This window comes from Myotis myotis, unplaced genomic scaffold (assembly GCF_014108235.1).
Source record: "Myotis myotis isolate mMyoMyo1 unplaced genomic scaffold, mMyoMyo1.p scaffold_m19_p_16, whole genome shotgun sequence".
Classification (NCBI taxonomy): Eukaryota; Metazoa; Chordata; class Mammalia; order Chiroptera; family Vespertilionidae; genus Myotis; species Myotis myotis.
In genome coordinates, this window is record NW_023416320.1 from 44,067,272 (window position 1) to 44,095,178 (window position 27,907).

The following is a 27,907-nucleotide window of genomic DNA, read 5'->3' on the forward strand; positions in this document are numbered from 1 at the left end:
CGCGCGTGCGCGCCCTCATTGGACGGCGGCGGAGGTGGGCGGGGCCCTCGCGGAGGGCCCGCTGGGCGGGGCGGGCTCGCTCTCCGGAGCCACGCCCCCTGGTCCCTCGCGTGGGTCGGGATCTCGGGCCGCCGGGCGCGCCGGACTGGCGACAGACGCAGGGCGCGTAGCCGTTACTTTGGTTACCGCGCGAGGGATGCTGGAGAGGACGCCGTAGGGAGCCGCCGCCGCCGCCGCCTGGAGACCTGTATTCACTCGCGGGGACACGAGGTGGCGGACTGGAAGGTGAGGAGGCTGGATCGCGAGCCGCCGCCGAGGAGAGTCTCCAGGTAGGGCCGCGCCCCTTTTCCCGGGCGCCGCAGCCTGGAGTCCTCGTCCACTTGGGGGCGGGGGCGGGGGGGCGAGGAGGCAGCCCTGCCCGGCAGGTTCCCCTCGGCCGCGGGCTGCGCGGGCTCCACCCGTGGGGTCGCCCGGGAGAGAGAGGGGCGGGTCGAGGACCCCGACTCCGCGCTCGCCCCGCCATCGCCGGCGGAAGAGGCAGGGCCGCATTTTTCTCGGCGCCAAGGTATTTGACTTTTTCCTCCTCCATCTTCTTCTCGTAGGGCACCTGCTGCTGTTGAGAGAGCGTTTTACAGCACGATGAGCCACCATCAGAACTGAAACCATCATCCGCAACAACCCTCAGGGAAACCCATCTCACAAAAGAAAGAAAGAAACATAAATGGATGGCCCCAGAGAGAGGAGAGTCTAAGCCCGGAGCCGTGGGAGCAGGCGGTTTTGACAGACTGCCAAGCCCCGCCTTCCCCGTTCAGATACTTTCATACTCGCGTTAGGATTTTCTAAATGAGCCCGACTGGAACTGTAATCCTGTGAGGACGGTCCTTGGAGCGGGGCCGGCTCCGGTGCTCCTTTTGGGAACACATTCTGGGGAGAATCCCGAATCATCCGCGTCCTACAAGGACCGCAGAGGATCTCAGCATCGACCATGTGGACCTTCCTCGGCCTTGCCACCTTCACGTACTTTTATAAGAAATGCGGGGACGTGGTCACTTGGGCCAACAAGGAGCTGCTGCTGTGCGTGCTGGTGTTCCTGTCGCTGGGCCTGGTGCTGTCCTACCGCTGCCGCGCCCGCTCCCGCGGCGGGGCCCTCCCGCGGCGCCAGCAGAAGGGCTCCCAGCTCGCCGTCTTCTCGGACCTCCTGGCGGCCCTGCCTTTCATCGGCTTCTTCTGGGCCAAATCCCCGCCGGGGACAGAAAATAACGAGCAGCTCGGGTCCAGGAAGGTGGGTTGAATATTCAAAGTGGTCAAAGGAATGCGTGCCTTATTTTAAAACTAAGGTTGGGGCCACTCACATGTCCATTTTCTCTAATAGGCGTAGATACTCAGGTATGAATTCTCATGTACTTGTTTGGTTTTTTTGTGTGTGTTTTGTTTTAAGAAGCTTTTGACTGTTCCTTGGCACTCTTAGCAAGGACTTGGAAACATTTCATGTAGTGTTGGCGGAGCCAAGACTAAATGAAATTATGTTATTAGAATGTTGAGTTCATCATGCATATCGGTTTGATTGTAAAAGGTGACATGGAAGGTTAGAAATTCATTTTGAAGGAGGACAGAATCACTTTCTGTGATGGAAAAAAAGAATTTTTTAAATCCCTGGGTGAGGTTGGTATCGGTACCCGGAAGAAGGACACCTGCTGCAGGTGAGTCCTCCGTGTCCAGAAGTGACAGCTGGCGGGGCAGAATGAAGGTGCCCAGCACTCTGCAGCCAGGGGCACAGTGCTCTCTTTCCACATCGCTGGGGCCTTGAGCAGATCGGTGCAGCGATGCCCTGATGAGGTGAGTAAGTGAGCAGTGTCCACAGTGCAGTCGTGTTTCCAAACGAAAGACGGCCTCATATCCACGCGAAGTTACGATCCTTGGGAAAGCGGCGGCGGAGGACAGTGGAGATGATGGCAGTTAAGCCAGAACTCTAGGCATGCTGGTCAGTTGGTGTTGGACCTCTTCCCGAGAGCACTGGAGGATTTGAAGCACGGGAGTAACAGTATTGACTTACTTTTTAAAAAGAGCATTCCAATTGCCGTGTGAAGACTGGATTGTAGGCAGTCAGGAATGGGAGCCAGGATTTCAGGGCCGAGACCAGCGGTAGACCAGGTGAGGGTGGACGTAGGGTAGAGGCCCGCAGAGTCAGGGTTCCGGGGCTGCGTTAGTTTTACATCCACAGTACAGGTCAGCAAGCCTGCAGGAGGCAGGGGCTTGGTTTAGAAGTTCTGTTCTGCTACTTGTGGCTGTGAGGCCTTTGGCAAATGGCTTAGTCTCTGTAAGACTGTTGTCTCTTCTGTTAGATGGGGACGGCAGCAGCCTTTCTGGTAGGTAGGGAATTAAATGATTTAATGCTTGGTCCATAACTGTCTAATAGTAGTTATTAGTGTTAGTCTAAAGGTAGGATGCATCTGTTAGGAGCCTTTTGAGTACTGGGCCGGTGGGTGTAGGCTGGAGGAATGGGAGAGCAGGGAGGGGGAAACTTTGATTCTCAGATTGAAATCTTGGGTATTGTTGTCTGCGATAATGTCCCTCAGGGTCCTTGAAGGAATGGCGTCACATCATGCTGTGTAGACAAATCTTGGGGTAGGAGCATTGGGTTAGCTGCAGTCTGCCTTGCTCCCACTCTGTGAATGCCTCAGGCTTTCTGCTTTTTATTAAGTACTAAGTTCCCTTCAGTGCTGCTTCTCCTGACTAGGTTCTGACTTCCTCCAGTGTTCCATTCCACCAGGATTGAGTGTGTGTGTGTGTGTGTGTGTGTGTGTGTGTAATAGGGAAAACTTTGAAGAAAAACTAATTTAAAATGGCATAAGATGACAAAAGGAGCTTATCTTGCTCTCAGAACAATAATTTATACATAGTCAGTTATTCTGGCCAGTAAGAAATGCTATACTAATGGGAAGAGTCTACTCTCGGCTTCTCTTGGTAAAGGACAGAAAGTTAATTTCCCTAAGAAAAATGATAAAAAATGGAATGGACAAGGCCCCAGTCCATTATGGAAACGTAATAAAAGAATATTAGGATCACAGAGAATTAAAGTTCTAAAGGATTTTTGGGGTTATTTCCTTCCTTTCTGCCTGAGGTCTCTTTTATTAAAAACACTTCAAAATGACAATTAGTCTTATTTTAATCCTTAAGGTCAGAGAACTCAAGGAAGATGGTTCCTTGCAAACCTTTACCTGAAATGAAATGTAGTCATATTTGTGAATCCATAGGCCAAAAAAGAAAAAAATTACTTATTACAGCATTGAATTGTTCATAAAAAAAAAAACCACCCCATACAGTCACTGTTATTATCAGTTGGCATAAATCTCTCAAAACAGGACTTTTTCATCTTCTTATGTTCAAAGTTAAAGTTTTTACTGTCAGCCCAATTAGTGATAGGTTTAATGTTTGTCCTTATTGGTAAATTGGAGGACCAACTTGATTGACATTATTGACCAGGCTCTCTTAGAGAATCAGAGTTAAAACGAAGGAGTAAATTAAATATGTTCTTACATGTCAAAGACTAAAATTGTGAACAGGTCAAGTTCCAAGGGACAAGGAGTTATTTTGTTCTTTTTGGAATTTTGTAGAGTTAAATAATTCTCAATTAGTAGATGAGTAGGCAAAATCTGACAATTTGTTACATAGAAGTGATTTTAGATTGAGGTAGATTTTTCAGATGACAGCGCAGAAGGAGAAAATAAAGGTGAATAGTGGCAATAGGTAAAAGGTGCTGAATAGTTTGCAACATGAAGTCCAACTGAAAGTTGTATGTGATTTGCATTTGGCAGATCCTCAGACTATGTTTGAAGAATTGAGTAATTAATGATAGAATTTTCCCTATGATAAGCCTTTGAAGCCCCTTGTAAACATTTTTCTTATATTTCTTATATTATATATTGTGAATTTCTAAATATATACACTTAATTTTATTGGTATATTATTATACATTTTTATTTCTTCAATATTTTAGTGTTGTCGGTTTTCATATATGATCAGGATTTAAGGACATAATGGTTCATTTGGTTTGGTAATGGTTAAGGGGTAGCTTTGTCCAGATGCAAAAGTCCAATGTGTCTGTATAGTAGCAATAAGATGTAAGGATAGTAAAAAAAATAATTTACTTTTTTTTTTTGAAACAGTGCAAAAAAGGAACCAATATTTCAGAAACCACCTTAATAGGAGCAGCTGCCTCTACATCGCTATCTTCTCAAAATGACCCGGAAGTTATCATTGTGGGATCTGGTGTCCTTGGCTCTGCTTTGGCAGCAGTGCTCTCCAGAGATGGAAGAAAGGTGACAGTAATTGAGAGAGATTTACAAGAGCCTGACAGGATAGTTGGAGAATTTCTGCAGCCAGGTGGTTATCATGTCCTTAAAGACCTTGGTCTTGAAGGTAGGTTCATATTGGTGTTGAGGAGTTCTGTGGTATAAGGAAGCACTGTTCATTTTAGACTACCCTATCCCTGGTAAAAAGGTATTCTATTTTATTTTCATTTAAAAAGATACTCTACTCACTTTTAGTGTAATTAAAAAGTGTATCAGAAAACTATTTTGATCTAGGCATAGATATGTGATAAAAGTTTTTCTTTAATCAGAAATGAAATTATTTTAATGTACTTTATCTTAACATTGTATTTTAATGTACTTAAACATATAGCTTGTGACGATATTAATATACTTGCTAAACTCCACTTTTTCATGTAACATAAGTATATTTTTATTACTGTTAACCATTGTTTTTCATTATAATTGTATGTCTATGTGTAGTATTTTCTTAATTGATAGTTCATAATGTACCTTACCTTTCTAACTTACATTAATATTTAGGTTTTTTATTAGAGATAACACTGTAGTGAACCTATCCTATATAATAAAAGCCTAATATGCAAATTGTCCCCTTGACTGGGAGTTTGACTGGGAGTTCGACCGCTCGCTATGACGTGCGCTGACCACCAGGGGGTGGCGTGGGACATGGTGGGTGTTGGCGACATGGTGCTGGCATCGGGTGGCAGTGGAGGCACTGCCAGCCCCGATGGGCCCTGATGAGAGTAGAACCCTGGCGGGATGGTGGAGCAGGTGACAGGCGGCACCAGGCCAAGGCGGATGGGAGCGGGCTGCTGCCGGGCTCCCAGGCACTGACGAAGCCTGGCAGGGACCCAATGACTCAGGCAGAGAGAGGCGCAAGGGGGCCCAGAGGCCCAGGTGCTGCCCAGGGCCCAGAGATCAGCTGGGACCTGCCCTTCCACGCCAGACGCTTGTCCTTCGATCGCCAGCCAGGCCTAGGGACCGCGCTCGTGCACAAATTTTATGCAGCACGCCTCTAGTTCTTGTATATAATTTTAAAAGTTATTAAAAATTATATTTTCAGGGTGAATGTCTTAGATGAATTTTCAAGACTAAGATTACTAGTATAATGTCAGTGGATAACTTTATGATAATTATTGCTTTATTATTTTCTAAAATGTTATTTATCACATGACCAATAATATATAAATTTATCAATTTTCTCTAATCTTACCAGCAGTTTTGATAGATTTGGTATTTTGTTTTAATTTAATTTATTTTTTTAAATCAAGTTTTGAACCTTTTTTTGATATGTTCAATGTTTCTAGATTGTTTAATGTGAATCATCTGTATACTTTCTACCCATTGTTATTGGGTCTTAATATTTTTCCTATGGATTTTAATGTGTGAGTTTTATATATAAATATTAATCTTTTGTGATACTATAAATTTGCTAAGAGTATCATCTTACAGAAGCATTAAAATTTCTCAAATAGTTACACAAATGTCTACCTTTTTGGAAACAGAGACTTTCCATGCCTTCATGTTCTCTTCATGCCTACCATAACTCTGGACATATTAACAAAATTGATTTTTTTTAACGGAATTGTTTTGTAGATACAGTGGAAAGTATTGATGCCCAGGTTATACATGGCTACATAATTCATGATCGGGAAAGCAAATCAGATGTTCAGATTCCTTACCCTCTGCTAGAAGACAATCAAGTGCAGAGTGGAAGAGCTTTCCATCATGGAAGATTCATCATGAGTCTCCGGAAGGCAGCTATGGCAGAGCCCAAGTAAGACTATGGCTCCAAATATATAATGTTAAAGAATTAACATCTAAGTACCAATACTATTTTATAAATTTCCGTAAGTGTTCAGATGTGGGCTAGACCATAGTCTTACGCTAAAATAAACCGTAAGTTAGAAGAGTGTTAAATCTTTTCAGTGCATTTATTAAGAATATCATATAGATAATTCTTTTTGGTATGACATGGAACTGTTGTGAATTTTCCTTTGAATAAATAAATTGTGGGATTGTTACGTGGTTGGAATTGAGAAGATACAGTTATTGTAACTATGAAGTCAGTGCATGTGTGCCTATTGGGAGTTAGGGTTTGTGACTATAATACTTTCTATTAAATCAGGACAGAGGCCTTCAAGGGAAAGTCCCTGTTCCATTGTTATGAAAGACCTAGTGTGACAGGACTGGCTTCTTCTCTTTTCTATTAACTTGTATTTGCCTCTAGCCTTTAAACATTATAATTGAGGAACTTTTAAAATATGAGAACCTCATGTCATTGGCATAAGCTTAAGTGTTGAAGTGATTTTATCTTTAAGACTGAAAGGATTTTATATCTATGGAACTAGAATATGTTTATTGTAGAAAAGTGCCCCAAAATATAAAGAAGACTTAAAAAATTATCCATGATCCTTCTGACTAGAATTAACCACTCTGAATAATTTGCTGGATAAACTTCAATTCTGTATTCTCATCTGTGTATGAATTGGTTGAGGGTGTTAAGTTTATTTGCATGTAAATTAATTGAGATAAAAATCTAACGTTACTTTTTAAAATATTACATTAGTAATGTAGTCAGTTCTTAAAAATTAGATATTAAAAACCACACATAATTCTAAAAATCATTAATGATGTTTTTGCCTTTTTTGTCACTCCATACCTTTTTTTATGTACATGTGTGCACCCACATGCATGTCCAGTTTACGTGGGTAAATAAGATGAGGGATAAGGAATTTATGAGTCTTTACTTAAATTGCTCCAGTGAGCTACTATAGAATGTATTTGTTTATCTATCTTTTAGTACGAAGTTTATTGAGGGCGTTGCGCTCCAGTTATTAGAAGAAGATGATGCTGTGGTTGGAGTTCAGTACAGGGATAAAGAAACCGGAGACATCAAGGTGAGATATATCAGGTGTTAGCTTCTCCTAAGAGATTTTCCTCTTTCATTTTCTCCTCCTCCTCTAAAAAAGTGGGCTCAGCAAATTATTACTCAACAAATGGAGTTGAGTTCTTTCTAAGCGTAACACATTGTCTTTAGTTCACCTCAGAATGTTATACAAATAACTTTGCAAACAAACACCACTCTATTAACAGTATTAAAAACTGAATGAGAAATATACACTAGCAGAGAAGCTGAGGGGAACTGGAAGGTGAAGGAAGGATTCAACATAAAAGAAATGACTAAGCTAAAATAAACAGTTGTTTAAGTAAGAAAGGCAAAAGTAAGAGAATCTAAGGAAACAGCAGAAGAAAATAGTTTCCAGTATCTGCTCCTGTTGGCCTAGTAAAAGGCTAATCTATGGATTCTTCTGAGCTGCTCTATAGGCTCACCCCCTCCTAGAAATTATACTCTAATGAGGGTGATTGCCAGGTAATAATAAATTATATGTACACCCATGCACACAAAAATTCTTCTAAGTCCTAGCCACTGATTGAAGTACTGTATCAATTATGAAATTCTAGAATACAAAATATTGGCTCGTCCTTGGAATTTGTAAAGAATGGGATTTCAGTCTTCTATTGGCTATGCTTGCTTTATGGTTTTCTTCATTGTTTATCAAGTGCAGCTTAATCCCAGATGGTTTGGATGGTAGAGCTTTGGAGGAAGGTGATCCTCAGGGACTCCAGGAAGTGTCTCTAAAGATTGGGCATGCATTAACTTAAGCCCACATAACAGCTTCCTCACTAGTATTATCTTCAAATATCCTCTATAATGTTATCCGGTAACATATTTAAATCCGTTCATGCACATTTTAAAAGAATGGTCCTTTTACTGTGTATTTCTAACTGCTTAGCTGAATGTTCTTTATCTTTGTTGTAGGAACTCCATGCTCCATTGACTGTTGTTGCAGATGGACTATTTTCCAAGTTTAGGAAAAACCTGATCTCCAGTAAAGTTTCCGTTTCATCTCATTTTGTTGGCTTTCTTATGGAGGTATTTACTGTAGGGGTGTGATTATAAAAAAATAAAAGCAACTTGAAATTCTAAAATTATTAAAATATTTCATTTTATTTTTTCTAGAATGCACCACAATTTAAAGCAAATCATGCTGAACTTCTTTTACTTAATCCAAGCCCAGTTCTCATCTACCAGATTTCATCTCATGAAACTCGAGTACTTGTTGACGTTCAAGGAGAATTGCCAAGGAATTTAAGAGAATACATGGTTGAAAAAATTTACCCACAATTACCTGGTAAGAAATAGGATTTCACTTTCATTGTAATCTAAGTGTGAAAGCACATCTCACAAAAGGTTCTTCATCTTCAGTCCTCACTAATGCTGTGTCTAAAGCAGGCCAGATTTAGTCACATAGGAGTCCACATTTCCAATTCTAGGCAATAAATATACAAAGTCAGATTCCAGAATAAACATATGAACAAAATACTTTTTTACAGTTGCAGAATACACTGCACATAATTTATCTATTTTTAGCCAAATGAAATATTTGTGTGAATTATGAAATAGCAGCCCCATCTGCAAGAGACTTTACAGCAATAACTATACAATTGTATGATGACTATGAATGATGGAACTGCCTGGAGTTGTCTGTAAAACCATCAACTGTGGCCCTGGATAAATTAACACAACTTTTAGAGACAAAAAAGGCAGGATTCCTGGAGATGCACATTTATATGTATTACCTAATAGGGAGTCAAAATATACATACTTAAGGTTATTGGATTAATAAAATATACTTGTTTATCATGAAAAACTATTAATATTAAGCAAATGAAAGCCAATATATTTTCACTAAAATTTGTAAATTAGAGGAGAGATTGGTATTAGTATATGTGAGCTAAGTTTCTTTCATAATGTGTATCCTCTGATAAATCCCTAATGGAGTTATGAAATTATTATTGAAGTCATGAAAGTAGGTATCAAAAGAATAAAAATAGAAATGATCTAAATCTACTGATGAGAGAATATAATTGGACAGAAAACGTAATTTTTTATTTCATACCATTCAATACTGTTCTTTTTAATATTCATTTTAGATTGTTTTTATAATCCTTTTAAGTGATATTTATGAACAAATGTATAAAAGATACACCAATAATAGATTTGTTTATGTCTGGGCTATGGAGCTAAGTGATTTTGTTTAATTTTAGATTTTGTCTATTTTTAATTTTTCCAAATAGTCTTGTGTACTATATTATAAAATATAAATTATCATCAAAAACTGAAAGAACCAAAACAAAACAAAAACAGGCGAGAGATAAGATTGGCAGGTGAAAAATGCATCCAGCCAATCAGATACACTGGAGCTGAACTATTTATTTAAACTAGCACATAAGAAAATCTCCATGTTAAAAAAAAGTTTCGATATACTTTTCATATCAATGAAGCATAGTTTTCAGAATAATTATCATTATTGACAAAATTTTAATATTTTTAAAAGTAGTCTGGCTAGCAATGTAAGGACTGTGAAGTCTTGAAATGTCTTTATACTTAATTACTTAAATCCTGTTTCTAGTATACATAGCCTTCTGCTGTTTGTGAAATGTTAGTATATTTCATCTGATATTACCAAAATATGGTGGTGACAATAAATTGTTAATTATGACAGCTGTCAGTTAACATCTGGAGCAGAGGCAGGTGGTTTTCTCCTTATCTCATGTCATCTGAATTTGCTTCACTGTTCATCTAGTTTTTTATTTATTTAGCTGTATTTCTTTTTACATTAATTTTCTCTTAAGATTCCTTAGTCATTCCTTAGCATGAATAAGTGCTTAATAAACAGTTTTATTAATAAAATAATTAGCTTTTTATTTATCACAAGGAATATATGTAACAACCATAACAGATATATAGTAGTTATTTCTTTATATTTGATAAGAAAATGTGGTAATTGGTAATTGAAACGTTATAAACCGTTTATTTGGTGGGGTGGGGTTTATTGCAGATCACTTGAAAGAACCATTCTTAGAAGCCACGCAGAATTCTCGTTTGAGGTCTATGCCAGCAAGCTTCCTTCCTCCTTCACCAGTAAACAAACGAGGTATTATTTTATTGGATTTATTTTATAAATGGTATTCCAAATATTCACATTCAGTATTCCAAGTGACAAATACATGGTTAAATTTATGCTGCTGGGAATAACATGTGGGACAGAGAATTGGTTTCCATGAATTAACACATTACTAATACCAAAATTAGTTTATGATAGCTGTAGTTATTATTTAATAAAACAATTATCCATAATTCTGACAATGGACTGGGAATCTCAGTCAGGCAGCAGTCAGGAGGTGCATCTAGAGGCAAATTGTGGAGCTTCCTAATTTTCAGATAAGATTCAATCAAGGTTTATTCTCCTAAATTAACTTCTGATGGTTTTGAGAATATCTCCCCTGATGCCTTTCAGCTTGAACTATGATGTGGCTGGAAATAATCTTCCTAGGCCTACCCTCTTTCCTTAGAATTGTACAGACATTTCTCTGTCGTGTGCTGGCAGTGAATATTGCTGTGAAATGTCCATGACCTCTTGGGTTTTCCCCCCTTGTTAGAAGACTTGTTTCTTATGCCTGGATACCTGTAGATCCTTTTGATTTTTTTTTTTCATGAAAGAGGCCTTATAAATGTCTTGACATTGTTTAATATTAGATTCGCATGTGGATTTCATGAGGGCAGAGATCATAGTCTTTTTCTCACTGTATTCCCAGCATCTGGCACATATTAGATATCCAGTAGCTATTGACTGAACCAACTCTTGAATTTTTGCCTCAACAAAATTTAGTCATGATCTGTACCCTTGTTATTTTCACATTACTATTTACTAACTCCCATCAATAACGTTTTTTTTTGGTCTCAAGTGATGCTGCAGGATGATGTCATACTTTAAATTACCTCTTTCTAGGTGTTCTTCTTTTGGGAGATGCATATAATATAAGGCATCCTCTCACCGGAGGAGGAATGAGTGTTGTTTTTAAAGATATAAAACTGTGGAGGAAATTGCTAAAGGGTATCCCTGATCTTTATGATGATGCAGCTATTTTCCAGGTAAGAGATTAAATTATTCTGACAAAAAATGTGTCAAAATAGATTTCTTTGTGGGGCCTAAGAGGAATGGGGCCTTGATGGGGAGATCTGATGCTTAATGGTTCTTATGCAATCCTCTGCAGGCTTATAGAACCTGACGGGCAACCTGTGAATCTTAGAGAATCTCAATTTCTGTATTTGAATATTAGGTTAACACTTGATTGCATGTGCCACTTTGCTCATATCGATTGTAAACTTAGCTGCAGTGATACTCTTTGCTTCATAACTCATTGCTCTGAAGACGTTTTGGTAACTGGCAGGGCATAATTCTATGTGGACCTCAGGATAAATATCTATTTGAGGGGATTATAAACATCAGTTGGTGCTTTTTTTTTTTTCCTTCCTTACCATATAATAAGTGATCTTTTCCTTTTTTAGGCCAAAAAATCATTCTATTGGTCAAGAAAAATGTCTCATTCCTTTGTTGTGAATATCCTTGCTCAGGCACTTTATGAATTATTTTCTGCAAAAGATGGTAAGTGCAGATTTTTAAAAAATAAATATTATTGTAGATTTTCAGTAGATGAACGAATTGAACTGTAAAAAATTTAGCAATTAGGCCAGAAACAAATGTTTCCTGAGTTTGCTGACTCTCAGGTTGGTAATCATTTTTAACTCCATCCTTGAGCATCATCATCATGAATCTGTTAGACATGGCTGCCGTCTTCCCCTTAGACAACCCTAAAAGCAATACACTGATAATGTATTGTTACTTTTAATTCCCTTGGTCCAAACCAGATGCATAAGATTGTAATGGAGAATCTTGATGGTCATGAATTAAAAGGCAATATAGTTGTTCATTTTTCTTCCCAAACACTAGTTTCCATTTTTCCCCCAAATAGAATTTTATGAAATGAATGTGAGCTCCAGGTAACATTGTTTTTGTCATCACACGCACAAGTAGCCCGGCCAGTGTGACTCAGTGATTGTGTGTCAACCTATGAACCAGGAGATCTCGGTTCTATTCCTGGTTGGAGCACATGCCTGGGTTGTAGGTTTGATCTCCAGTAGGGGGTGGTCAGGAGTCAGCCAACTAGTGATTCTCATCACTGAAGTTTCTCTCTCTCGCCCTCTCCTTTTCTCTCTGAAATCAATATATATATTTTAAAAATGGACAAAGTAGCAGAATGCATCCACCTTTTGCTTATTTGAAATCTTCCCCTGCTTTTGTTTTCATATTCCTATAGAGAGGCGGTGGTCAATCTATATAGTAAGGAAAACATGACTTAGCAGAAGCCATGTTAGAAATGGAGGGAAGGCAAGACTGCCACCTTCCAACCACAGCAGTGTACAAATCAGTTAACGAAACTAGACCTTCAGGTTTTCAAGAGTAAATATAACTCAGATCCCATTCCTTCAGATCCCAACACTATTTCTATAACCTGGACAAGGCCTTTAGTGATCTGTGGTTTGGTGATCTGATTACAAAGGATAATACACTACAAATGCCTTCTGTAACCTCTATAACCATTATTCTTGTTAAAAGAAAAAACCCCCAGAAAACTCAGTGATGGTGATTTGCCAAACAAATCTCTCTTGCTAACTGGTAAGGAAGTTAAGTGTCTGGTTGGGCAAGTAAAAAGAACTCAGTTTTGAGTTTTTCTAAGTTCTTTAAAGCTTTTCTAAGCTGTTGTGTTCCTTACATTATGAATTTGAATCTGTCAATCTGTGATAAAAAAGTTATGAAAGATTGGAGAAGAAAAGAGCTTTATTGAAGTACAAGCTTGTTTTTTTGTTAATCCTCACCTGAGGATATTTTTCCATTGGTTTTTTGTTTTTTTTTTTAGGGAGAGTGGAAGAGAGAGGGAAAGGCAGAGAGAAACATCAATATGAGAGAAGCACATTAATTGGTTGCCTCCTGCACAAGCCCCAGCGAGGGCCTGGGCCTGGGAGGAGCCTGCAACTGAGATATGTGCCCTTGAAGGAATCAAACCCGGGACCCTTTGGTCCGCAGGCCGACACTCTATCTACTGCCAAACCAGCTAGGGCATATTGGAGTACAAGTTTACCTGTTGTATCCTATTTTATTGGTTGTTAAGAAAAAAATCTAGGCAGACCTGAAAAGAACATTAATTCTAAACTATCAAAATAGGTTATGGATTGATTATACTATGTTGTGAGTTTTTAATGAGTTATTTTGAAAAGTGTAAAAAGCTATATAAATAGGAGACATTTTTTATTATTCACAGCTGTTTTTTTAACTTGATAATTTACTGCCTAAAGGTATGGGTTGGGCATCTCAGACAAGGTATTTGGTTTCCAGAATTGTGATTTTATAACAAAAAGAGTTTACAGAATATTTTGCATCATTGAATGAATTTATAACATAATCAAGGAAATAGTTTAAACAACTCTAACTTCTGGGACCTACATTTTTGGTATAGTCATTATTTATTAACAGAAAAGTTTATTCATATCACTATCCATAATGTTGATTGTGGAATGTAAAAGAAATCTTAGATTGTTGAAATTTCAGGACTAGATTTAAAAAAAAAATTATAGGTTTGATATTTGTTACACTTTTATTCTGATATGTCATTAGCACCCTAACATAAATGTATAAATAATTTGAGAGTAATTTTTAAATTTTATTTTAGATTCCCTACATCAGCTAAGAAAAGCCTGTTTTTTATATTTCAAACTTGGTGGAGAGTGTGTTGCTGGTCCTGTTGGGCTGCTTTCTGTGTAAGTTGTTTTGACACAAAGGGAACATAGTCCAGATGTCCTTAAGATTGTTATGAATTACTGCTAAATTTTCTCCTTATATATTTTGTCATTTTATTATTCATTAGTATGCAAATCAGGATTCCCAGAGAAATGAGAAAAGACAACATTTATGCTTGTGCTTTATTTGGGGAAACAGCATTGATTAGAAGTTGTCAGTAGACGAGGCTAAAACCCTTGATTAAAATAGAAGCTTGTTTTTTGCCTGTGGGCTGATCCACATCTGATCTATGGGAGCCATGGATGACTGAAAAATTTGTATTTAAAAATTAATTCCATTCAAGTGCAGGGACTCAAGAAACTCAGTGATAATTTTCACAGTGCAGATGTTGTCTTTTCTCTTCTATAATCTGAATGTCAGACTCCCATAGGCCAGACTCAAGATTACCGAAACATAGGACTCGTGTAAACTAGACTAAGAGCAGTTACTGAATTCTCTGACAGGTATATTCCAAGTAGATTCTTGTAAAAATATGTTTTAAAAGTTCATCCCTGCATCAAACTTAGCAGGCAGACACAAGCTTATAAAGTCCTCTAAAATGTAGAATGTTTAGCTTTATAGATCATACACACAATTGAAACTCTTTTCTAGTAAATTTGATTTCTGTGTCTTACCAATACTTATGTTTTGTTTTTCTTCTATTACAGGCTCTCTCCTAATCCTCTAAGTTTAATTGGACACTTCTTTGCTGTTGCCATCTATGCCACATATTTTTGCTTTAAATCAGAACCTTGGATTACGAAACCCCGAGCCATTTTCAGTAGTGGTGCTGTATTTTACAAAGCATGTTCTGTGATATTCCCTCTGATTTACTCAGAAATGAAGTACTTGGTTCTTTAAAGAGGGACCATTTGTGAATGAATATTTGGAACTCACCAAGTCCTAAGTGACTTTCGGAAGAGGATTTATGCAGTATGGTACTATACCACTTCTTGGAAACTCTTGGACCAAGACTGGAATTAATTTGTTTTTGAAGTTATTTGTATATAAACATGTAAATATATACTTTAATTTTCAATTTAACATGAAGGGTCAAATAAGATAGTTCAAAAGAAATGATTGTTACCATAAATTAGTGCTAATACTGAGAACAGTTTTTTTGAATTCAGTATTTGGAATGAGTTACTGAGGGACATACAAATAAAATGAAGAATGCACCCTCAGGTCGTTTTGTTTCTTGTTGTGGACTTCTTTACGTAGCTTCAGGATGATGGAAAAGAAGACCACAGTGGGATGCAAACGCTGATGCTGGGGGAAGTTGCCTTAAATCTCTGGACCTGATTTTCCTCATCTATCCAGGGAGACAGTGTGATAAGGTTCTTTTCTGAGTTCTTAGAAAATATCACACTTATACATTCATACAGGAAAGCAGCAAGGGCTTTATAAGGTCCACTGAAGAGCATTAATAAGCCAGGCTAGGACTGTTTCAAGAAACAGTGAATGAATAAAAAGCACTTGTAATGCCTGGTATAATGCCTTAAAACCAGTATGTTTTTCCAAGTTTATGGTGTATTTGAAAAGATTATAGACGTGAGTTAATCACAATATCAGTAATGCTCCCCCTGAAATCAGAGCAGTAAAATATAACCTGGACTATTAAGTAATGACTTTAGATTCTTAATGATTAGGGCTAAAATCACATGTAAGCTTTTAATAATAAAACTTTATCTTTTTTAACTTTTAAGTTCTTTCGGTTGAAAAACTTTCTCTGGCCAACTTACTAGTGGACTCATTTGCATCCATCACTTTGCCTTGATTTAGCAGAGTGTCTGGCTAACTCATTCCCTTGGTTCCCAAAGTTCTATTTTCTGTTTAAAAACTCACTTTCTCAGAAGAGATGCTGGAACCCCTGAGGGTGTCTGAGATTAGAAGAGGGACTGTGAGCCACAGACACTAAGAAACTTCCTTAGTCTGTAGTCCACAGATTGTGTGGTCACTGCATTTGCTGCTAGTTTGACTATCACTAGGAGCCACCAGCCTGTCCTGGGTGTGTCCATAGGATTTTCCAGACAAGGTGTTTGCACAGTGAATACATAGTTTTTGAATAAACCGGAGCACTGGGTACTGACAATGCTATTTTACTGAAAATCTGGAGCTGCACAAATAGTTCTTTAGAACATAAAACTAAATGGATTTATACGTACATTCAGCATTTTTAAAGAGGCAGTACAAAAGTGTGTTCTGCTCCTACATGATATAAATTGCAATAATACCATGATTTCAACAATAGTCTGTTATCTATTCCATGAGATACATCTTACTCAGAATGTCTGATGTTTCCCACGATAAAGGGAAAACATGCAGTTTATATGAGCAGTTGAGTTTCGTCCTCTTAATTCATTTTAGTGATGGTGGGAAGATTTAGGGATAATCCTTTCATCAAAGTAGAAGAAATCAAGTTACAGTACTGTTCTGAACTCATCAAAAATGAAATTAGGCACGTGTGCTTCAGCAACCTGAAATAATAAAACGAGTTAAATTATTCATAGTGTTATTCAGAACACATGCAACATTTCCCAAATGAAAACTGAAGAAATGAGGATATCCTTCTAGCAGGGGGAATCCCAGGGAGCCCTGGCCTCAAGGGGTGGGCCACGCCTTGAGACCATGCTTCCGTTCCTGGTGTTCTCCATCCTGGTGCCTATTTTCTTGGCACTGCTGACATCTCAGGGGATGCTGCCCAGCTCCCCCTGCCTGCAAACCTGAACTCTTAAAGGCACTGTGATCTGCTAGGAAGTACTAAGAGGTAATATCTCCAGGAAGATCAGGAAGTCTGGCCAGTGACAAAGCCAGAGGGGGATGAGAAGAAGGCCCACATAGGCACCCATTCCTGAGCTGTTCTGAGGGGTGGGATGGGGTGGGGTGTAGAGCTAGGCAATCTCCAGGTGCTAGACATTGGCATTTTTTTTAAAAGCAGTGCTTAATTTTTTTTTTTATTATAAAGGTATCAACTGATTAGAGGAAATTTAACAAATGCAGGAGTATAAGGAAGAATCTGATCTCAATCCCTTAGAGAGAACTAAACTGATAATTATTTTGTATTGAATTCTTCCAGATTACACACACACACACACACACACACACACACACAGGAAAACAATTCTTAAAAGGTAAAAAGGTGTGTCATTTTTGGAACAGTGGTCATATGTAACGTTAGCCGTAACATGAACTTAACCCAGTTACTTGGAGAGAACACACCACACCTGGTTTTCTCTACCCTGGCACTGAAGGAATTCTCTCCTGGACTGCACATCTCACCTCCTCAACTGGGGAAGCTGCTGCCAGGGGTATGGTAGACATTCTGTCTCCTTGCGAAGCTCTTAGCATGGTGGAGAAGGAAGGACGTCTCAGAGCTGTGTGCAGAGCAGTGGCGAGGGGACAGGCATCCCCTGAGAATGAGCTACTGAACTTCACTTCTAAGTCGGGGCCACGCAATACCACCTTTTTACAAAAGGCATAATGCTGTTCTTTATTTATCACTTACCCTCCTGGGTAGTTTTGTGTACCGAACATAATCCTCCAGGAACAGAAGGGCACCCACAACATCTGCAGGCATTTCAGGGACCTTCTGGCTGTAAGAGAACACTCTGGATCGATTAACTGCGTTGCACATGGGAGACCCCCAGTCAGGATACTGAAATACGAACTCAACGACAGATTACTAAATGCAGTCAAAGAAACACCTACAAGAACACCTCGATTCATACCAAGTCATTATCTGCTCACCTAGCTTCACAGTAGAACATAGAGAATAAACTGTGGTTCGCGTGGACCTGGCCGTCTGTCTGGACTCACCCCTCGGTATCCCTCAGCACTTCATGGTTCAAAGACTGGCAGGCCCCTGAACAGGCCACACTTCCCCATGCCCTCCAGCCTCTGCAGCTACTTTCGCTCTGCATGCGTATTTGAAAGTAAACTTCTACCCAGCTTGGGTACTTCCTCCTTGGCGCAGTCCGCCCTGGCTCCTGTGGGCGGATGGCCTTTTCCTTGTGCTCTCAGTGTGCCTGGAATCTTCCCCAGGCCTCTTACATTTTCGGTTGTTCGTGTGCTGGTTTCCCCGAGGGAGGGCCTGGGTCATGTTTTCATCGTTCTGCCTCCAGTACCTGGGACTGTGCCTGGACCAGTACTGTATATAGGAAGGTGTATATTTTCCATATGGATCCTACTCATGTATTTATTCACAGTTATAGTGCCAGCCACTCTAGAGCTGGGAATGCAGCAGCATGCATGATGGTCGTCTTGTGCAGCTTACATTACTTTTCTCAAGATGAGTTTTTGGGTATGAGAACTATTTCCAATTTATGTACAGATTGGCATTTTCTATATAAAGAATGCTATGGAAATGGATTACTGATGTATTTCTCTAATGATTTTTTGCTTTGAAAAGAACGTTTAAGATGACTGCAACTGGAAAAGTTCCCACTGCTCTCAATCTTTCAGGTGTGGCCAGGGCTACATTTATATTTGCTCTGCTTGGAACCAGGGAAGGAAGGCGTCTCCATACATCTTGAGTCCCTACGTCACTTCACTGAGTCGAATCAGAAATCCTGAGCTGCAGCTTGACCCCTGTAAGCTGGTGACCTCTCTCGGGTTGCCAGGAACAAGCCAGACCAGAGGCACACTTACTCCTTTGTAGTCATTAGCGAAGAAGAAACAGGAGGTGGACCCGCCAACTCCTGACAGACAGTGCACTACGACTGGGGGTGGCCGGGTGTGGAGGTGACTGGAAACTACCGCCCTGGTGCCACCTGAACGAGTCCTTGGCCTCCTCTCCCCTCCCCATGGCCCTGGGCAAGATGCATCAGATTTTTGGGGCCTGCTACTTTCCTTTGCAATTGCCCTTATTTTGTGATTGTGACAATTTCATTATTGAGATTTCCCCATCCTTCCAAGTGCTCTTCTATATTTCAATTGTTAAAAAATAAATTTGCTCTTTGAAAAAGGCTGACCACATGTCTAGAAAAATATCCAGTGTTATTCTAACCGTGACATAAGACCGGGGAGGGCTGGCCTGGTTGAGGCCCACGGAGAAAAGATGGCAGGATTTAAAATGAATATAAAATCACTATGAGCCACTGGTATACAGTGGATGCCAAGGACCCAGTACTGCGATTCTGGGTGCACTGAGGGGGACCTCCCTAAGGGGAGGCTGGATTTGGAATCTGGGAAAACACATTGTGAGATGGCCAAACTAGTAACAAACGAGAACCCCGGAGAGGTCACCAGTACGTCAGGAACAGGTGGAGGCGCTACCCCAGAGAGAGAAGCCCTAAGGCGGCGGGGACAGTAACAACCTGTGGTGATGCTGCCAAGGAAGGAGACGGCTTTATTCTGTCTAATAAAAGGGTTGGAGAAGGCCCAGTGAATGACATTTCCGAGATGGGAGGGCATTTTCCACTTATTGTGTGCAATCGGGAACCTTTCAATGATGAGAACGACGCTACCAGTGTCTAGTGTTGCCTTGAGAGGTAATGAGTGCCTCATGGAAGGGCGTGTCCCAGGGGAGACGGGATGACTACCTGCCCGGACACCTGAGAGCTGATCTTGCCTGTGGAAGGAGGCAAATAAAATGGCCTCTGAAATGATGTCGGATCAGCAGAGAGCTGGGAAGACCATCCTCATTGTCTTTAAGTCACATCGACACATGTGGCCAGATGGTAATCTCCCAGGTTTTGGATGTGTGACCTGACAGAATTTCAGTTAGCCGGGCTGAGCCATTAGGGTACCAGAGAAGGAGGCTCAGGACCCAGCATCTCACGCAAATAACAGTTTGGGGAGGGGGGAGAATGAAAGGTTTACAAGCTTTGTATTCAGTAGGAACTGGGGTGTGCTTTCGGTCTCATTACATACTGGGGCTTGAGCTGTGTCCAGTGTCTGACAGACATGCTCCCTGCCTCCCACCCAGGGGTGGAGCTGTCCCTTGCTGTGGCCCAGGCAGGGCACGAAGGCTCCTGAGGTCTGAGAGAGGCATCCCTGCACTAATCATGGTCGTGCGTGACTCATTCATGCAACATCCCTGTGAATGTACCTCGAGCACCCTGGGCGGGGCAACTAAGGAGAGGCCCACCTTAATTTCCTTGAAACAAGGAAATGTGCCCTGACTTGCTTTACTGAGCAGGCTGAGCAGCCCATCCCCATCTGCCCGGCGAGGTACTAAGAGGAACCTGGTGTACCAGGGCACGCCCCTCCCTTACGGGTCCCATGCACTCCTGGCCTCCGTACCTGGTACATTGCTCCACTGTGGAGCGGATGAACTGGCCGATCAGCGCCAGGAACTGCTCTGTGTACCGTGAATGAAACTGCTTCAGCAGGGTGAGCAGTCCCAGGACAAGCGGTGGCCAGTCCACGGGGTCGGCAGGTTTGCGGCAGACCATTCCTGCAAGGAACCGTAGACCACCAGTTACATCACCAGGCCAAAGGCTGGCCTCTGGCGACGTCCAGTCAGTAGGGACGCTCCTGTTTGGCCGCATCCTCACTGGCACGGGACTATTTGGAAGGAATAATAACCCTGGGCATTTTGAGTTAGACCCGGGATTGGTGGGGGTTGCTTGTGGTCTGAAGGATTCAACATGATACAACAATTACTCAGTTTTACAATTACCATCACTCTGTCTTTTGGATTATATAATTACAGCATGCGATTGTAGAAAAATTTAAAGATATAAAAAATATAAATGAGCCTGGCTGGTGTGGCTCAGTGGTTGACCATCAACCTATGAACCAGGAGGTCACAGTTCAACTCCCAGTCAGGGCACATGCCTGGGTTGTAGGCTCGATCCCCAGTAGGGGGCGGGCAGGAGGCAGAACCATAATCAGCTGCCTAAACTTTACAGAAAGGAAAGAAGCCAAGGCCCCACACCTTTTACAAGTTGAATAATCAACCACTGGGAAAAAAGGTGGACTGTGGTAGGTTGATAGGAAATTCACTGTCCCCATTTCATGGAGGGGCATTAAGTTTCAGAGGCCCAAAGATATGGACTTTATACACATAGATTTAATTAAGAAAATATCTCATATGTGACATAGCATTCTATACAAAGAGCTGTTTTGTTAGTTATTGATCTATTGATATTGCTACTTATTGCAAATAATAGATTCATCTCATACCTAGGTTTTTGTTGTACTGAAGTTTTGGCAATTGAGCGATCAGAAATAGAAAGTTGACAACGGGGAAGTAGGGTAGGCGCTTGGTTGTTATGTATATCTGGAAAGAGAAAGGTACAAAAAAATGGATGTTTTTTCACATTGCACAACACTGCAGAACACATTTATAAATGGAAGGGTTCCTTTTTATTTCAATTTCCTTTTCAGACCACCTAAGACTAGGATGTTCCACTAATTTGCTGCCTTCAGAGTTTATTTAACATCACTGGATCCCCGAAAACATAAATACCTATATAACAATTAGCCCTCTGGGAAAGGAACAATTTTGCTTAGAGATTAACAGCTACTCCTCCCTCCTCACAATCCTCTGAATGTCATTAACAAAGGGAGGGAGGAAAAGAGTGATGAGCAAGAGTGGGATAGAAAGGAAAGCAAGTACAATAGTCAAGGCAAAGCTGGAGGGATGAAGGGAGGATAGAGGGAGGGTGGGGAGGAGGCAGAAGGAAGGAAAGCTCCACAGGGCTGTGCGTGGCAGGACACACGCAGAAAGCAAGCAGATGTCTCCTGTCATTTGCTGAGCCCTGGGCAGTGTCACAGAGCAGTCTCCCTCCCAGTCCACCTGGCAGGAGGTAAATACTTAGCCCTCTCCCTCCCCCTAGCAGCCTGAGTACAGGGTGGCGTTCTGGCTGGGGAGCAGGGCTCTGCTTAGACTGCCTGGCTCCACCCTAACTAGTGAGGAGCCCGGGACGTGATCTGCCTCTGAGCCTCGGGCTCCTCGCCCAACAATGGCACACTGATCATTGTAAGTACTCAAAAAATGTGAGCTGCTATCTAGGTTCATGATCTTTTAACCAAAAAACCCGGGGGATCATACAGATTTCAAAATTTCACACGTTACAGATTTTACCAAGGTAATATAGGGCTAGATAACACCCTATAATCAAAGTCATCAGAACATGAACATTCACAGAAACAGGTGTTGCCACCAAAGGAGATCCGACACCAACTTGTGAGAAAACGTCCAGTTCTTAGAGGACTTCGGTGGTCGGGATTGCAGGGGCGTGAGGAGCCCCAGGTTACAGCTGTGATACTATCAGACACAAGCAGGAAGGATCAATGCCACCATTTGGTTGCAATTCAGGTATCAAACCCTGGACAAGCCTAAAAGGAGTCTCTTACAGACAGAGCCCGTTTTGCTTGTTAAGGAGCTCTGGCAAACACTGTATCGTCTGACCCTCAGCCAGAGTCAGGCAGGAAAGGTGTGAGCACACCCTCCTGTTACCTGTGGGAAAAGGCGCTCAGAGGGGCGGGGACTTGAGTGAAGGAAGGGAGGTGCTGGGATCTGAACCCGGGTTCTCCCAGGACTTTAGCCCAGTGACCTGCTACCCGGGCCAAAGCGCCTTTGTGGACCACGTGTCTCCCACCACACCATTATACATTTTAATCATCAACCTTATTTAGTGGGTTGTGAATGCCAGCTGCCTCCAAGTAGGCTGTGATTTCATACAAGAGTGTGTTATCTTCTTTGGGGTAAGGCAGGGAGGGGTCCTGGTAGTGGGCTTCGATGTCTGCTAGGAGAGCCCTGTGTGGAAGAAACACAAAGCAGTGATACATGTTAGAAGCTCATGGAATTTTACAACAGTTAGTACAGACTATGATGTAATCTTTCAGGGCCTCAGTGTCCTCATCTGGAAAATGAGGGCTTGATCCTTCTCATTCTCTAGTGCCGGGCCTGCGATTGGGTACACCTGAAAAATTTAACCTCAAATTGCTTTATCTTCTGGAATTCACCCAGATCAAATGCTTTCACCACTCAAGTTTTGTGAACTGACTGAACTGTTTGACCAAGAAGCATGATTTACTTATCTTAAGTAGGAAGCTTGGAATGAGAACAGGTTGCTGGGAAGAGGAGGACTGTACCCAGGATGTGTGCCCACAGCCACGCCTCGCAAAGAAAACACTTCTAATTGCCCACAGGATGCTCAGTGACTCAGTCCTGTGGACGGCCAAGTGGGGGTTTTGGTAACAGTTGACCCTCGAACAACATGCGCAATCGGAAACCCATGTATAACTTTTGGCTCCTCAAAACCTAAATACTAATAGCTTACTGTTGACCAGAAGCCTTACTGATTACATACACACCGATTAACACATTTTGTAAATTGTATGTATTATATGCTGTTTTCTTAAAGTAAGCTAGAGAAAAGTGTTAAGAAAGTCGTAAGAGAAAAAACACTTACAGTATCTATTGGAAAAAAAATCTACATTATAAGTGGACCCAAACAGTTCAAACCCGTGGTGTTCAGAGGCCAACTGTAATTGCTTTCTCAATCTGTGCAAGTACCTAGAACGGTGTCTGGTATGTGTTAAGTGATCAATATTTGTTGGTTGAAGAAAAGAGTCCATCAAGAAAAAGACACAAACACACACACACACACCCCAAGGGACAATACGGGAAGCAGCCTATTCATCCAGAGAGCCTTCTTACCCACAAAGAACTTAACGTTTTGAGTAGGTACGGAAGAATCGGGCTCTTTCAAATGCTGGCACTTACTTATTGAGATTCTCCAGGGCGGCTGCCAGATGTTTGGAGTCGAATCGACAAGAGTAATTTAATTCGTTGGCAATCTGTTGTCTCAGAATCTGCATCTGCCCCACCTGTGAACAAGCGAGAGCAAGAACAGGTGGGGCAGGTGGGCATCTCAGCGACGGGAAGGAGGCAAACACTTTTCACTGGAGGGTCACAGGTTCTATAGGAAAATGGGGGGACCGCCTGGACTGGCTGCCTGCTGAGAGCAAGTCGCCCCGATGGCGCACAGGAGCCCACGCCAGGAAACCGGATGGACCCCAGGGTGCCGACCTCGCACAGCCCGGGTCTAGTATTCTGCAAAGGGGCCGGGGATGCTCAGCGTCCGTGTGTTAAAGGTGTCTCTGTTTTGGAGCTCTGTTTGCTCTCTGGGAGTAAGTTCTCCAAGTGCAGTAGCTGCTAGGAGCAGCCCTACCTCCTTCACTTGTGCTCATCGAAACAAGTGCTCAGGATGCCATTCCCTCCAATACTCTAAAATTGGGTGAATATGTGTTCCCCATCACTCAGGATAAACATCATGTAATAATCTGGGTTAAAAAATAATAATCCACATAAAATCTACCAAGAAAGTCCCCTAACGATGCTACACCCAAGTCTAGGGGTCCTTAACCTTGTTTTTGTACCTTGAACCCCTGCTGGAATCTGGTGAGGCACACAGACACTGTCTCAGAGTAATTCTTTCATGTGCACAAAATAAAGCAGACAGGATCCTGGGAGCCAACTGTAACCAAAGGTAATTACCAGACTATTAAAAACAGATTGGTGATACAGTTATGTCAACACAGTGCATCAACCACTGTGATTCCCAAGGAACAACGAGGTGATAGAAACTACTTAGGGATCTGGCTTGAGATAGATTTCAGCCTGCTCCCATAAACCTGTTGGCATCATAAAGACAACAGCATAACTTTCTGTGCCAGTACATTTCTTATGTTCCATTCTAGGAGAGGTATCCCTAAATGGTTAGTGATGGGGAGCGGAGGGGCAGGAGGGGAGGCTGTTTTATAAAACAGCAACAACAAAGGGGAAAGGAACACATTTACTCTGAGTTGTTGGGAGCAGAGAAAAATTAAGAAAAAGAGAGTGGCCTTCTCTACAAACAAAAAGACAAGGTATCATTTAGATAATGGAGCTTGTAACAGTTACAGTGTTAAATAACCTCAAATGTATTACTTTCGACCATTATTCTTACCAGACTATCATTCTACTTGGGTGAGGAAAATAAAAGCCTATGTAAAAAATGCTATTTATAAGTGAGAAACTGTTTGTTACAGAAAAATATTACTTTAAAGTCAAAATAGGGCAAGCTAAGAAAACAGTGGGTTCTCTCAAGCCACTCAAAAATGTGCCTCCAACCTTGTATCTGGCCCATCTAATTCCTTGCTTAATTCCAGATACTCAATGTCAAGGGTTCCCTTGAAAGTACCAATCTAGAAATGGAAACAAATAAAGTCAGTTTAACATAACTTGTTCTCATTTAAAGCACACTGAATATCGGTGACCAACACTTTCTCTTTTTGGTGCTTACTTACTCCAAGCCTTCCACACAACACTGGAGCTCATTCTACCCATTTAATTGCCTATATAGATATTTGGATCATCTCTTTTGCCATGATTTCTCTAGAAATACAGCAGCCACTAGCCACATGTGGCTATTTGTTTAAACTGATTAAAGTGAAATAAGATTAAAGGTTCGGTTTCTTGGCCCCCCAAGGCACGTTTTAGGTGCTCAAAATCAACACGTGGCTAGCGGCTATGGTCACTATTGCACAGCAGGTTATTTCCAAGGTGACAAACTTGTCCCTGGGGCTTTAGGCAAAGGTCACTAAAGCACAATACTTGGCTACTGCAGAGTCACCAGCTATGACAAGGAACCGTGGTCCGTAACAGACAGTGGCCTTCGGACTGCCTGGCCACCAAGCAGAACGCGCCCAAGTCTTCCCCGAGAACCCGTCGCCTCCCTCGGCTCCCACAGACCGACCTCAGGCCACTCCTCACTCTGCCCAGGTTTTCCCACGATTAGAAACTCGGCCTGGGAAGCTCTCAGTATTTGAAAGTCACTTGGTGGCGGAACGTCGGGTTTCATAACAAGAGGCCAAAGGCTCCCAGTGTTGCCTATTCTGTTAGTTTCTAAATTAAACACACACCCACAAACAACTCACTGAAATGATGGGAAATACATTGTGAGTTTGGCCAAGACAACAATGAGTATTGACTCAATGAGCAACTTCTGTATGGAACTTTTGCAAATTCCTATGGCATTCTAGACTTTTCCTTTATGGGACACTTTTAACCATGAATCAGTTTTCCAGCAGGAAATCTAGCAGACAGACTGTCAATAGGTATTCTGAGGAGACAGGTAGCGTTTCCTTTAACTTTGTGTCACCCAACAACTGACGATGCTTTGTACATAACGAGTGCCAGGGAAGGGCTGTCGAATGTCTGGGGTCATCAAGCGACAAGAGAAGGACACTGGGAAGACTCAGAGCGTCCGTCACAGTGCCAGGCAGGAGAGCAGAGAGCGGGTTCCACAAGCTGATCTCCACCCAGCAAATTAATCTCCTCATTTCACTTTCCCGTTCATTTCCGGGGACACAGTGTCCTATTTGCAGTGTAAGGACGATTGATGCCCCAGAGAACCTGGCTTTTTACATCCATGCAGACAGAGGGGAAGGAGATAAACGACCTGTAACCGGACAGAGCAGTCACGGAATGGACGTTTTTGTGAGATGGACGATTAATTTCCCGTTTCCTGTGTGAAAGCACTTCCTGCCAAAAGGCATTTCAGAAAGAAACAGATTCCTTGAGCAAAAAGAAAACCACAGGCCAATGAAAAGCACAGTCAAGAACGGCCCCAAGAGAGGACGATAAAGAGACAAATAAATGACAGAAACAATGACAAACTGAAGTGTTTCTGTTTTAGTGACAAAAGAAGAGTGGCTTTCTTTGAGCAATAAAGTTATAAGAAATTAATAATTAAAAAAACACAGCATTATCACCCTTTCTTCCACAACATACCTTCATTATAGCCTCGAGATAAGCTGTCCAAATCTTCTGTGTTTTGGCAATGGCGGAAAAATAAATTTTATTCGAATTGGCTGAAAGGTTAAAATATAATTTTCTATTTAGTGAATTTGGAAAGGTTACAGTGTTATCTGCACCTCAGGCTAGTTTCAGAACACTTACCTACAATGCTTTTGAGAGGGCTGACAGCATTCATGAGGGTTTTTAAAGTATCCTGCACAGTTTTGTCTCTCATGATAATTTTCTGAAACATACTGAGGAAATTCTAGAACAAGAAGAAGGCAAAATCAAAGAACCAAGTATAATGAATAAGATGAGCAAGTACTCCAGTTACCTAATCGTTCAGTAGCACACAGACTGGCCCATGTCACACCACGCTGTAACGAGGGGCCCGGGAAGCAGCCGCCTCCGGTTCCCATCAGAAACACCCACTTTTTGGAGGAGCTAGTTGCTGGCTTCAATGAGAAAAGGTCTTATCTTCCCAAGATGAAACACACAAAAACTATCTGTCCACAAAAATACTATGCTGGCTGCGAGATTCTAGTTGCTTCTCGTCCTTACCTACCTACGGGAGTCTCATACACGTCAGTACGCGAAAGGATGAAAGGAAAGTCGAGTGGCCCACTCCCGTCTCGCCGAGCTCACCTGGAGCTCCTTCACGATCATAAAGCAGAGCAGCCTGTCCAGCCCGTTCAGCCCGAAGGTCCCCAGCGTGGTCTGGATTTCCGAGAAGAGGCGGCTGCTGGTCACTTCTTGGTGCGTTTTCATGTCATACCATGTGTTCAGCTGGTCGATGTGACATGTCATCCTGCAACACAAAACACACCCAGAGCCCAGAAGCAGCTGAGTCATCCTTAAGAGATGGAGGACTCCGCAGCTTTGGGGCATCAGACCTGGAAAACAGCAGGGACATGGCTCGTGCTGAACCTCTGCCTCCAGGCACCCAGCGTATGCACCTTCACGGCGATGCCCGAGGGACCAGGGCGGTGCACTGCACTGCACCCCCTTTTCCTGCCCTACACTACGTCGCTGGTTGGGCTGTTGCTTGGAGTCATGCCAAGAGGACAAGGTTAGACTTGGGTGTCAGGCTGGAGGAC

General features: G+C 41.8%; 2 protein-coding genes across 7 annotated transcripts in view; one reads left to right on the top strand and one right to left on the bottom strand.

The window, feature by feature from the left end:
• The first annotated feature begins 99 nt into the window (after nt 1–99).
• On the top strand, nt 100–15,258 carry SQLE (squalene epoxidase). Of its 3 annotated transcripts, none has more exons than XM_036338686.1 (12): nt 102–329; nt 603–1,282; nt 4,167–4,419; nt 5,928–6,108; nt 7,135–7,231; nt 8,155–8,268; nt 8,356–8,527; nt 10,238–10,333; nt 11,189–11,331; nt 11,749–11,845; nt 13,968–14,055; nt 14,743–15,258. In XM_036338686.1, exons 2-12 carry the CDS (start codon nt 986–988, stop codon nt 14,933–14,935), a joined length of 1,731 nt encoding a protein of 576 aa, XP_036194579.1. In that variant the 5' UTR covers nt 102–329; nt 603–985; the 3' UTR covers nt 14,936–15,258. The 3 variants fall into 3 exon arrangements, with proteins under 3 accessions (XP_036194581.1, XP_036194579.1, XP_036194580.1); XM_036338687.1 differs by having other exon boundaries at nt 102–285; XM_036338688.1 differs by lacking the exon at nt 13,968–14,055 and having other exon boundaries at nt 100–329; nt 14,743–14,910.
• Nucleotides 8,320–27,907, bottom strand: part of WASHC5 (WASH complex subunit 5) — a 55,663-nt gene continuing 36,075 nt past the window's right edge. The window contains exons 21-30 of one of the 4 annotated variants that reach the window (XR_004972537.1): nt 27,456–27,618; nt 26,973–27,075; nt 26,805–26,884; nt 23,754–23,857; nt 22,652–22,781; nt 21,203–21,299; nt 20,318–20,471; nt 17,580–17,667; nt 16,357–16,551; nt 8,320–8,665 (exon numbers count right to left, since the gene is read on the bottom strand). Coding sequence is in view for 3 of the 4 variants with exons in the window: in XM_036338682.1 (XP_036194575.1) it covers nt 16,495–16,551; nt 17,580–17,667; nt 20,318–20,471; nt 21,203–21,299; nt 22,652–22,781; nt 23,754–23,857; nt 26,805–26,884; nt 26,973–27,075; nt 27,456–27,618 (976 nt within the window). In the remaining variant the exon portion in view is untranslated. Of the gene's footprint in view, nt 8,666–16,157; nt 16,552–17,579; nt 17,668–20,317; nt 20,472–21,202; nt 21,300–22,645; nt 22,782–23,753; nt 23,858–26,804; nt 26,885–26,972; nt 27,076–27,455; nt 27,619–27,907 lie in introns of those variants that run through there. The other 3 variants (XM_036338682.1, XM_036338684.1, XM_036338685.1) reach the window with 3 other exon arrangements.

What these genes read in the sequence shown, in the direction of transcription:
- SQLE (XM_036338686.1), top strand. Translation starts at nt 986, where the DNA reads ATGTGGACCTTCCTCGGCCTTGCCACCTTCACGTACTTTTATAAGAAA. An exon ending in GCAGCTATGGCAGAGCCCAA is followed by an intron (nt 6,109 to 7,134) that starts GTAAGACTATGG and finishes TCTATCTTTTAG; the next exon opens with TACGAAGTTTATTGAGGGCG. An exon ending in CCTGTTGGGCTGCTTTCTGT is followed by an intron (nt 14,056 to 14,742) that starts GTAAGTTGTTTT and finishes CTTCTATTACAG; the next exon opens with GCTCTCTCCTAATCCTCTAA.